Here is a 12,065-nt window from a genome sequence, read left to right as displayed (position 1 = left end):
CCAGCAGGGCTAGGTAACAAGGACCACAGGTGGTAGGGACCAGCAGACACCAACAGGACCAGCTTGCTGGGACTAACGAGGCCAGGTCGTTGGCAGTGGAAAGGCCAGGTAGCAGGGAACAGCAGGGTCAGGTAGCAGGAACCAGCAAGGGCAGCTAAACCAGGTAGCACAAAGCAACAGGTCAGATAGTGGGGACGAGCAAGGGTAGGTAGCAGGGACCATCAGGGCTACGTAGCAGGGACCAGCAAGGTTTAAGTAGCAGGGTCCAGCATGGCCAGATAGCAGGTACCAGTAGGCTCAGATTGAAGGAAAAAGCAGGAACAGGTAGGAAGGACCAGCAGGCTTACGTAGTAGGGACCAGCAGGGTCAAGTAGGGGAGACCAGCAGGACCAGGAAGCAAGGACGAGCAGAGTGAGATAGCAGAGACCAGCATGGCCAGGTAGCAGGGACCAGCAGGACCAGGTAACAGGTACCTCCAGGACCAGGTAACAAGGACCAACAGAGCCAGGTCGCTGGGATCAGCAGAGCCAGTTAACAGGGCAAGGATGCAGGGACCAGCCGGGCCAGATAGCACGGGTGAGAACCGTAGCCTCACAGCCATGCCTGTGTCTCCCCCACAGCTCCGTCATGTTCGCCTGCAGGAGTATCGTGCCGCGGGTCTGGGCGGGGTAGCGTGCGGGTCTGGTGGTCCCCCCCGCCCACACACTGCGCCCACGCCCCCGTCAGCGGCTACAGCATCGTCGCCACGCCCACCAAGCACGCCCACCGCACTACCCGCAGTAAGTGTTTTGTTCTCCACTGTTACCAACTCCGTCCCTCTGGCTCAAACCCTGGGAGAGAGATGTTTCATCTTACATTTTCTGGATTTGGATGAATATCCTCAGTGCGGTAATTGTAAATGAATGAATAACTCATCTGCATTTCTGTGATATTCTATTTTTCTCTGTAGTTCTTAGTTTCGAATCACGCATGTCCTAGAAGATACTTCAAGATATGGATAAAAGTAATATACACGAAATATTTAGGGTCTTTGTGCATTTTTATGTGCAGACTCACTCCTGGTGAAGGGGCAAGACTGGACACACCTGTGGCCACAGTGATACAGCCACTGTGTCTGTGTTCACACGTGCCCTCAGCCACACCATGACTTCGTGAAGCACTAGACCGTAATGCTAGCGTTCCTGTAGACCATCCATCTCTTCGTCAGGTTCCCAGCTGCTCTTCATTATGTGCGCCTCCTTAGCTTTATGAAAAGTTGACTGAGTTTTTTCTTCTTTGGAAGTCTGTATTATGTCTCTACTCATACCACACTAATCTATGAGTCTGTGGTTTCTTCTCCACTTCTCTTCCACTTCCAGGTACCTACATCTTCCCCAGGCACCCACAGTTTTCACTGACTCACAGTTCGTATTTCACTATCTACACACTGGGTCACTTATATATATCATCCTACTTACACGAAAAAGATTCATTTCCAGCCTCTGTATCCTGGACATATCATTTCAGTTTGGTCATGTCCCCCATTTGCCTTTCCCTCGGCAGGCACGACGTGGGAGGTGAAGACGACCAACCTGGAGAAGAACTTGGACGCCATGCCCCCAGCCACCAACGTCAGCGTCCGCGTCAAGGCCTTCAACGAAGTGGGCTACAGCCCCTCCAATGACCCCGTCTTCTGCGTCACAGATGATGATGGTAAACATCTCTCAGGTTATTTCCTCAACTCATGAACAATGGCCTCAACTAGTTATGATCTTTCATCTCTTCCCTTATTATAGAAATGTTTTTGGTTATTTCGTGGAAAGTATCCAGAAGGGAACCATTCCTGAGACTGTGGCACGTCTGGTGTGTAATGTGATAAGAGTAACCAGTTAGAAACAACGAGTCTAACACCCTCCTCCACCCCGTCTGCAGTGCCGGGTCCGCCGCGTCGAGTGCGAGTGGTAGTGACGGGAGCTTCCAGCCTGCTGGTGACGTGGTCGCCACCCCACCCACACACTGGCACCATCCTCCACTACACCCTCTACTCCGCCAAGGATGACCAGGTAGGTGGCTCCACGGTTGCTGGTGGTGTCTGGGGGATGTAGAGTGACGTGAAAGGCTTCTGAAGGAAGCAGATAGAGTGAGAGGGTAATACAGTTGGTGTTTGGGAGTGATGGGGTAACATTGGTGCTGTGTAGAAGCGAAAGGATGACACAAGCTGTGTCTCGTGAGTGAAGACGTGACACAGGTGCTGTGTAGACGTGCATGGGTGACACATGTAGTGTGGAGAGTATAGAGGTGACACAGATGGTATGTTGCAGGTGGCGGTGCGAGACGTTGTGGGTGCTGGGGGATCGGAGGCCACCTGGCGGGAGCTAAATGGCCTCACCCCAGGCTCTAGGGTTCAGGTCAGTACTACTCCTTTTTCTGTTGAAATTGTTATGCATATTTAGACTAACTTGCATATCCTGCTGTTAAGCCGCTGTACTATTCATATTCCTGTCTCAAGAGAAAGTTTTTTAGGAAGAAAAGTATAAGACCGGACTAAAATACTTGAATATATTCAGTTCAAAAAGAGAAGGTCAAGAGGTGGTCCAATACAGGTATTCAAATTTATCAAAGGCTTAAATAACACTAAATCTGGATCGAACAAGTGATGGATACAAACTCGTGGGCAAACATTTTACGTCGGATGAGGCGAGGCACTTTTTCTTCAACAGGATTCTTAACATAGGAAATGATATACGAATTAGTGTAAGCAGTTTCATACAGTGGATGATACATCCAAGGCAGACTCAAGGAACATATCGCTTCGAATCCACGACTGACATTCTGTGCGTCTTCTTAGCTACATGCAAAAAGTTGACTGGTGAAACGTCAGTGTATCATTTTGGTCACACCTCACTACACCATACGTTTCTGGTCCCCTCCGCTACCACTGCGCCGACGAGCGTCCTCGCAGATGCTGAAATACGTTTGGATTTTACACGTAAGATGAGGTTTCATGACGACCCACTCTCCCCCCACAGGTGTGGGTGACAGCAACGACTGTGGCGGGCGAGGGCAGCCAGTCCCCACGGCTGACCGCCCTGCCCACCCCCACGCCCAGACACACGCCCGTGGCTGTGGGCGGTGGGGGGACGTGGCGGGTGGGTGCCGGCTCGGGCATCACCCTGGGCTGCAGGGGTTTGGGGTCGCCGCCCCCCACCATCACCTGGACCAAGGCAGGTGCCGCCGTCAGCAGCAACCAACTCACCCAGCTGCTTCCAGGTGGCGACCTTCACCTATCAGGTGAGTTAGGTACCAGGTGGCGACCTTCACCCATCAGGTGAGTTAGGTCCCAGGTGGCGACCTTCACCCATCAGGTGACTTTTCGGATGTAAATAACAAAGCCACAGATCTAACACTCTCTTAAACAATGTTTCCTCAAATTTGGATAATTTTCACTATCTTTCAGATCACATTTCCAACTTGTTTCGTTCGCACACTTGACCTGTCCTCCATCCTCACACTACCACAATGGTCATGTCAGGTCAGGATGGGTCGTGGGCTGTAGTCTCCAGATCACTCCCTTAAATGCCTCGTTTATCAATGTTTCACATAGTTCTCGAAGGCAATTATACTAAAATCACTTAGAGAGGAAATCGTCGTAATGCCATTACAAAAATATATTCGTTCCTAGATAAGAAAATATACGAAGTATATGAATTGCTTGATATCTGGGACATTGATGAATAACGTGTTATGCAGTAAACAGTTTTATTATCTCAGTGAATGAACAGTTAAAAACTGAGTGGAATTCCTGTAATTCCTGGAGTATGATGAAATATAGATCGATAAAAGTTCACAAAAGTCACATATAGTACGAGAGTGAAGTGTGTGGATGTGTTTCACAAGCATGTGTTTCATCGTGTTGGTAATTGTGGTATAAGCCGTGACCTGCGATGAACGTCTTGTAGACATTCTTTGTGGCTCATCAACAAGCTGCAGCACAAAAGTCTCAGGGCAAACATTACTTGTGAGCTGAGGAGAGTACACTGATTATGTACAACATTTGTGTTAGATCAGCCATATATGTGTGGGCCTGGCAAACGCTGATACAGTCTCCCAGTGAAGTTTACGACCATAACACAGTAATGAATCATACGCCACCTGTTGTAGCTGCCACTGAGTGTGGTGCGCCAGGCCCCTGAAGGTGAGAAGGGTTACCTCAGTGCAGGCGACGGGTTCACCAGAGCAGTACTCATCATGGCCAGCCACACGTTGCCACCACATTACTCTCTCTGGACCTGCCTGAGTATTTCACAGACTTGTAGGCGTAGCACATCGCGCCACAGCGCCTACCAGAAGATACCCGTGATATACTCGTCGCATAGGTCGTATGACAGAGTATATCAGAATGCTAAAGGAAATAGTGACTGTTAACTCGTTACTGTTATACGTATTGATGGTCAATGATGGTACACTGCAGCATGCGTAAGAACATCCCACCGACAGCTTCGTGTCAGTCGTGAGGCGCTGCCTCCAGTAACCAGAGCACTTCACGTTGCCCACGTCCCTTCCCACCTCCTACACACTAGACCCCTCCCATGCACATGTCACCTCACACACATCAGTTTCCTCCCACCCACTCACTCCCACACACCAGCTTCCTTCCATCTCGGCTCTACAGCTGGACCTGCCAGGCTCCTCAACCAATTGTCTCTGGCAGGACCATTTCGTTTGCAGTTGACCACAGATACTCTTGCTTCCTCTTTCTCAGTCCAGATGATCACGCGGTGATACCCCGTCAGCAGAAAACTGTAACTGACTTTCGGGAAAAATCACCAACATGTACTCATACGCTGACGACTCAAAACTGCCTCCATCCACATCCTTCAATTCTGCTCCCTCTGCTCTCACTCGATCTGCATCTTGTATTGACACAGCATCTTTAGTAAACTCAGACTTGGACAGGATATCTCAGCGGGGTAGACGAAATACAGTTAAGTTTAATGCCTCCAAGACACAGTTTCTACCCATCTCTCTATCGAAACTTCTCACAACTCTTGTCTCTCCTTTGACGGTTTTGTAATTCCACCTCTTGGCTCAATAAACATCCTTGGTATTGCTGTCACATCCATCTTTTCTTGGAAATCTCTCATAACAGAAATAGCCATGTCTGCCTCTAAGAAACTGGCCGTCCTGTTTAGATGTCGGAACTTCTCTTCTGAACAGTTGCTCCGTTTGTACAAGGGTTTGATTCGTCCTTGTATGGAGTACTGCTCTCACATTCAGGGTGGTTCTAGCTGTGTATCCTTACTTGACAGAGTTGAGTAGAAAACGATCCGACCTATAAACTGTCCCAGGCTAACTTCCAAACTTGACCCTTTTGCCCTTTGCCGCAATGGTGGTTCACTTTTCCTCTTCTATTGGTTTCTGCCCCCGAGAGCTGGCTGCTTGTGTGCCCCCACCAATAGCTAGACCACGCAATACTCGGCAGCTGCTGCGTCACATGATTATTGTGAGGCCATCAGCATCTCAAGGGTAGGCCGTTTTGATACCTACACATCAAAGCTTTGGAACTATACCTTCTCATGTTTTCCCCAGTAACTATGACCTGGCACATTTCAGAAGTTATTTTTTCACTTTCTCCAAAATTTGTAAATACTTTCCCTTGTCTTTTTTTCCCGTCTCATAATTCTTTCTGTATTTCAATTAAGGCCCGGCCTTGATGTGGGCTTTTGTCCGTGACCAGAGCCTTCAACATAAAAAGAAAATGGATTACTACATCTACTGCTTAGGAATAATTTACATGAATTGAGCACAAAACACTACAGCTGATTTGCAGTATGAAATATTTTTTTGGGGGGAGAAGCAGAATGTTGTATACCACCAGGTATTAAGCTAATGCCCAGAGGTATTTAGTATTAATAATTATGCTAATTCAAAACAAATTTCCTCAATGATGTTGACCAATTACTTTATCTGATTTATAGTCGAGACTTAACTTATGTGAGTGACTGAGTAGTGAGGTTATGTTCAGATGTCTGACACACATTTCCTTCCCTGATGTCGTCTGCTGCCGGGCCCGACAGCTGTGCGGGACACAGCCAACTACACCTGCTGGGTACGGAACAGTGTGGGCGGGGATAGCCTCACCCACCAGGTGGTGGCTGTCACCACACCCCCGCCGCCCACCCTCACCCTCGCCCACGCCACCCATGACGCCCTCAACCTGACCATCACCCCAGCAGGAGACGGAGGAGCGCCCATTTTAGGTGAGTACCCCCTCCTCAAACCCTAGTTTCATCACACAGCAAAGGATGATATGAGAAAGTATCGGTGTATGCAACTCATTCGTCCAGCTGGTCTACAGTTTCATACAGCATTTTGTGACGTACGTTACAAAATGTGGTGGGGACCTTGATCAACCATGTTGATAGATAGCACTGTTTTCTGATCCCCAACTTTCATCCTCTAGTTATTACGTGAGTCTTCCCCCTGTCACTCAAGGTTTACCTTCTATATGAAAAGACAAAGTCTCTGTTTCCTTGTTATGTCATACAACTGCAGTAGCCTTCACAGCCTCGTCCTATATCTGTTGTCCCCAGATCAGCTGGTCCTATAGCTATGGTTCTCTTGTGTCCAGATCGTCTATATCTTTCCAGTTCATTGTATTCGACTATCATTATACATGACTGATAATCAGATACTGTCTGCTTATTCCAGGTAATGTAATTAAGTCATAATTCTAATCAGTTCCTCCGTCCGTCTCGTGGATCATACCTCACACACAGCTAGAATAATTTGGTAATTTTCTTCGTCCCACCAAATGCCTGAAGGAACTATCAAACAAAGTTCCCCAAACACTCAGGAGGACGTGTCCGGCAGCAACACTGTACATTTCCCTCAGGAAACACAAACTTGTGCCAATTTTCATATCTCGTTTTATCATGCTTTGCCCCGAGTGGCTTGTGTACAGTGGGCGGCGCACGACGATGGGACAAACGCTCTCCACATATTGTAACAGTGTCGGGAAAATCTTTGATGTTAAGAGAGTATTATACATTTTCGATCTTATGACAAAATTTTCACTTTACATCCAAACTTTAAATGCAAGAACAGCTGCAGTGTGAGGTGCAGTGTTCACACAACAGATCCTTTTATACCTCACGTATGTCCTCTTCGCCAATCGGTGTGGTTGCATGTTCTCTAATATGGTCTATATAACTTGAGAAACAATTCCTTGGCCAAGCATCCAGTACACAGTAGATCCAGCAATTCATCTTGTACGTGCGTTCCGAGACACAGAGCTGGTGGTGCTCTCCGCCATCATGTTCTTTCCCCTCAGACATTCACAGAGGAAACCGTATTGAAAACTGGCTTCAGAAGTGTTTCCTCAGGGGTGAGATTGAAATAGACTCACGGTACATGTGACTGTACCTGACAGGGTACACCGTGCACCACCGTGGTCGTACCGGGGAGTGGAGTGAGACCGGGGCGGACCCCGGGGTGCGACGGGTGGTAGTGCGCGGCCTGCCCTGCGGCGCCCCTCACCACCTCTACATGACGGCCTGGAACTCCCACGGCACCAGCTCTCCCAGCCCCGTCCTCCTCACCAACACTCTCGGCAGCGGTGAGTCTCTGCTGCATACCCGTCACCCTACTGGAGCTACTCTCATAAGGTACACTGTAGGACCCTGATACACTCACTAGGTACACTCAAGGATATACTCATAAGGTACACCCCAGGACCCTGATACACTCATAAGGTACACTCAAGGACCATGATATACTCATAAGGTACATCCCAGGACCCTGATACACTCATAAGGTACACTCAAGGACCATGATCTACTCATAAGGTACATCCCAGAACCCTGATACACTCATAAGGTACACTCAAGGACCATGATATACTCATAAGGTACACCCCAGAACCCTGATACACTCATAAGGTACACTCAAGGACCATGATATACTCATAAGGTACATCCCAGGACCCTGATATACTCCTATGACACACCCCAGGATCATGATTTACTCAAAAGGTACACCAGGACCCTGATATACTATTGCAGTATACCTAGGGCCCTAATAAACTATGTACACCCCAAGACTCTGATATACTTATAAGGTACATAGGGCCCTAATATAAGTATATTATATATCATATAATGATAACAGTATAAGAACAACAAAGAAGATATAGACAGTATGTCTCACTTGCCATCTTCAATCTTCCCGTGTTGATGATCTGTCCCGAGGCAAGTACAGTCCTTAATCTTTACAGCTGTTGTTACTACGAAAATTATGCTCTCTATCAAAAAGTAATTTCTGAAGTTATAGATAAGTTTCTACTAGATTACTTTTATAATAGATTATTTTTTGACTTTAACCTTACCTTATGCTAAGGTCCCAAGAAATGTGAAGTATTGCATGAACGAATCGTATTTCTGTGACGATAATGATTTTGTATTATCTGGCAGCCCCAGGACGCCCCGACCCAGCCAAGCTGGTGGAGGTGAACGCGACGTGTGTGACGCTGCGTCTGTACGTGTGGCCAGAGCAAGGCTGCCCCGTCACCCACTGGAAGGTAACGCCACACCATCTGACTCCCCAAGTTTAAAGAGAAATGCTGTGTCTCTTACCAAAGATAAAACAATCCTCTAGATCAGATACTGTCATAATAACTATGGTCATATATCTATAGATTGCTGTGTGTTGGAATGAGAACACAGTGAAATTACGGATTTATGCTATGATGAGTAATTAGCGTGTCATGGCTACCTATCCCCAAAATTCTCTGGTTAAGTATACTTAGGAAATCACCCTTCCCTTCAACAACACAACATTGACAGGCAATGAACCACCCTCCCACTCCAGCCTTAAACTGAATGTTCCACCAGACATACACCCACCAGAAACTACGACCCCCATACATGTACGAGATATGCTTTCTCTCCTGAGTTCCAGACACCAACCACTTCTACGATATTACAAACATCATTTCCATATATCACAAGACCCCTCAACCTCCCACACTGAAGACAGCTGAATACTTGTCTTGTGTTTCATCCCACGCATAAGCTTCTTAACCCAGTAGACGTTGTTGGCTTCCTGAGCGCTGCGGGAACCTTACAGGAGGGGGAAGGTAAGGTAAGATAAAGGTGGAAGTAAACTTTTCATGTAGGAATATGACGACTGTGTGACATTGTCTACCAGCGACTACTGTGCGTGGCACACAGGCTACCTGTCTCACATCGACTGATAACTGTCACAGTAACACACACTGATGGTAACGTAACACACCCGGGAGGGTTTATTTACTCATTATTTTCAGCTTAATATCCGCTGGAAATCCGTTCATTTACGTAATGATCTTTAATTAGACTCTATGACTCATTATAATGGGACGAGGTCATATAAAGCAGGTCCCAGGAGGAGTCGGATGTGCCAGTGTTTACTTAGCTTCGCTAATTGTCAGGTGGAGCGTGGCAGCGGCACAGGCGAGGTGACCTGGGCCCCTCTCCACGCCCACGTGACCCGGGACGCCACTGACCTAGGACTGTGTGACCTGGGCTCGGCATCTTGGCACCTCCTCCGGATCACGGCAGCCTCTACTGCAGGAGACACGTCCGTGGTCTACCGTGTGGCCACCAGGGACCACAGTGGAGGTCAGTAGTGTACTGTGTGGCCACCAGGGGTCACTACATTGAAGGTCAGTAGTGTACTGTGTGGTCACTAGGGGGTCACATTGAAAGTCAGTAGTGTACTGTGTAGCCATTAGGGCCACACTGGAGGTCAACAGTGTACCGTGTGGCCAGCAGAGGTCACAGTGGAGGTCAGCAGTATACCGTGTGGCCGTCAAAGGTCACAGTGGAGGTCAGCAGTATACCGTGTGGCCATCAAAGGTCACAGTGGAGGTCAGGAGTGTATCGTGTAGCCACAAGGGGACACAGTGGAGGTCAGCAGTGTACATGTAGCCATCAGGGTCGCAGTGGAGGTCAGCAGTAGTGTACCGTGTGGCCATCAAGGGTCACAGTGGAGGTCAACAGTGTACTGTGTAGCCATCAGGGGTCGTAATGGATGTCAGTAGTATATGGTGTGGCCACCAGGGACCTCAGTGGAGGTCACTGGTATGTCACATTGCCTTTATTGGCCACGAACATCGTCGAACACATCCGCTCAGGGCTTCTCCTGGAGGTTTGGTGGGTAATGTGTTGTTCCTAATAACTTATTGTGGAAACCTGGAGCACTATGTGGTAGGTTCTGCAATATTTACTTTCTTGTCTTGGGACGAATTTCAAGTAATTTGAAATGATAAGTAACTTGAACTTTTCCTAATGTCCTCAGACTTGATATGGATTGTATTTCAATCCTTTTTTTTTTCCTTATTTTGAATGTTTTAAATTCAGACGATAGTTTGATATTGTGTGCTGTGTGTTTAATCTAAACCATCATTCATATTACGACTCAGGACGTTGAAGATTTAAATCAATTAATCATGTAAACAAATACTCATTGTACGACCTGGTTTACGTGGTGGTGTGGTACTGGTTACGTGATGGTGTGGTACTGGTTACGTGGTGGTGTGGTACCGGTTTACGTGGTCGTGTGACACATTCCGGGACGTCTGTCTGGCAGGATCAATCACAGCAGAGCCGGTGCAGGAGGTGCTGGTGGGCGGGCCAGCAGCCCCGGGTGGCTGGTTGGACGCCCATGTAGTGGCGGGCGTGGTCAGTGCTGTCCTCTTGGCCGCCGCCCTCATCATCTGCGTGTGTGTCGTCGTCAGGAGACGAAGGTACGGCGGCTACAGGTGAGTGAGGCGCCGCTTGGTGGCTAATGCCATTTTTTTTTTCCTCTGAAAAACACGTTCACTGGTTAGGTTCTGCATCTTGTGCTCTCATACTCGCATCTCTCCTCCTCTCGTACCATCAGCCTTGTCTCTTTCCTCCTACCGTGACATCAGGTTTGCAATTCTCATTTTGTCTTCGAAAAGAAAAAATAAGAAATGCCTTATTATCACTTCTAGCTACACAGCCTCCAGTTCTGTCCGTCTTGTAAATATCTGTCTACCAGCCAGCAGACGCAGTCAATGTCTTCTGTTGGTTTGTAAAGGTGTTCTACGTCGTCGTGTGGACCTCCTGGTAACTCTCCTCTCCGGCTTAACAGACAGGGCGAGAGTCTGGACAGTAAAGCTAGTGGAGAGGAGGATAATGCTCGCAACTCTGAGATCACCCGCACGCACCTGTACTCCCCAACCCCCACCAAGAAGCCCCATGGCTCCCTCACCTCTCTAAAGACCCAGGATGATACTACAGACCCCTACGAGATCTGCCCCTACGCCACCTTCAGGTACCTCCGTCACTACAGTACAAGTTCCTCAATATTCTGTGCATATATGACAAACCAGTGAATAGTTTTTCGCATAGTTTGATGATACGATAACTGGTCCTTGATATGATACTGGGTGAGAAATTACATAGACCCTCTCTGTATTGCACGACGTCTATTTCTGTTTTATCTTTTCATCTGAACTCCAATGCTGATCTCTTCACCTTCATGCTGTAACCTACCTCTCCCTCTTCCTCTCCCTTTCCCTCTCTCCCTCTGAGCTCCCCTCTTGTCCTGTACGTAGCGTGGGCAGTTCGGAGGGTACTTTAGAGTATGGTCTGTCCCTCCACGCCCTGACTCCCCGGGACTGTCTCGACCACCCTGTCCACAGTGATCGACACGGACAGCAGTCGCCCGCGTACGGCCAGACTGGACGGCAAAGAGCTCAGTCACACTACAAGGAGACAGGTTAGTAATGTCGTACACGACCAACATTATAGCCTGGTCTGTTTACAGAAGCTGCCTCTTCTTTTGCTTTCACTGTCGGGTGACCCCGGCACAGGCATCGCCCAACACAAGTCACACCTTACACAATACTTTCGAGTCCGTATACCTGTGCACACGAGATCCCTCCCCCCCTCTGCCTCTGAACCCATAGCAGGGTTTTCCCTGGTCAGTCTTCCTCTACACCTTATGATATGGACGGCCCAGCAGTAGGGTCGCAGGGTCGTGTCATTTTATAGTGCACCCTCGTGTGTTTTTCTCCT

General features: G+C 48.2%; 1 protein-coding gene across 2 annotated transcripts in view; it reads left to right on the top strand.

Moving 5' to 3' along the window:
- LOC139759426 (cell adhesion molecule Dscam1-like) overlaps positions 1–12,065 on the top strand; it is a 42,766-nt gene that overhangs the window by 14,902 nt on the left and 15,799 nt on the right. For both annotated transcript variants that reach the window (XM_071681525.1, XM_071681524.1), the window contains exons 10-21: positions 621–779; positions 1,543–1,692; positions 1,912–2,042; positions 2,301–2,387; positions 3,009–3,270; positions 6,057–6,239; positions 7,412–7,597; positions 8,451–8,557; positions 9,449–9,638; positions 10,609–10,780; positions 11,137–11,319; positions 11,603–11,766. In XM_071681525.1, the coding sequence (XP_071537626.1) occupies positions 621–779; positions 1,543–1,692; positions 1,912–2,042; positions 2,301–2,387; positions 3,009–3,270; positions 6,057–6,239; positions 7,412–7,597; positions 8,451–8,557; positions 9,449–9,638; positions 10,609–10,780; positions 11,137–11,319; positions 11,603–11,766 (1,974 nt within the window). The remainder of the gene's footprint in view (positions 1–620; positions 780–1,542; positions 1,693–1,911; positions 2,043–2,300; positions 2,388–3,008; positions 3,271–6,056; positions 6,240–7,411; positions 7,598–8,450; positions 8,558–9,448; positions 9,639–10,608; positions 10,781–11,136; positions 11,320–11,602; positions 11,767–12,065) is intronic.

The sequence above is a fragment of the Panulirus ornatus genome, chromosome 33 (assembly GCF_036320965.1).
Source record: "Panulirus ornatus isolate Po-2019 chromosome 33, ASM3632096v1, whole genome shotgun sequence".
NCBI classification, from domain to species: domain Eukaryota; kingdom Metazoa; phylum Arthropoda; class Malacostraca; order Decapoda; family Palinuridae; genus Panulirus; species Panulirus ornatus.
This window is presented reverse-complemented; position numbering and strand designations above follow the sequence as displayed.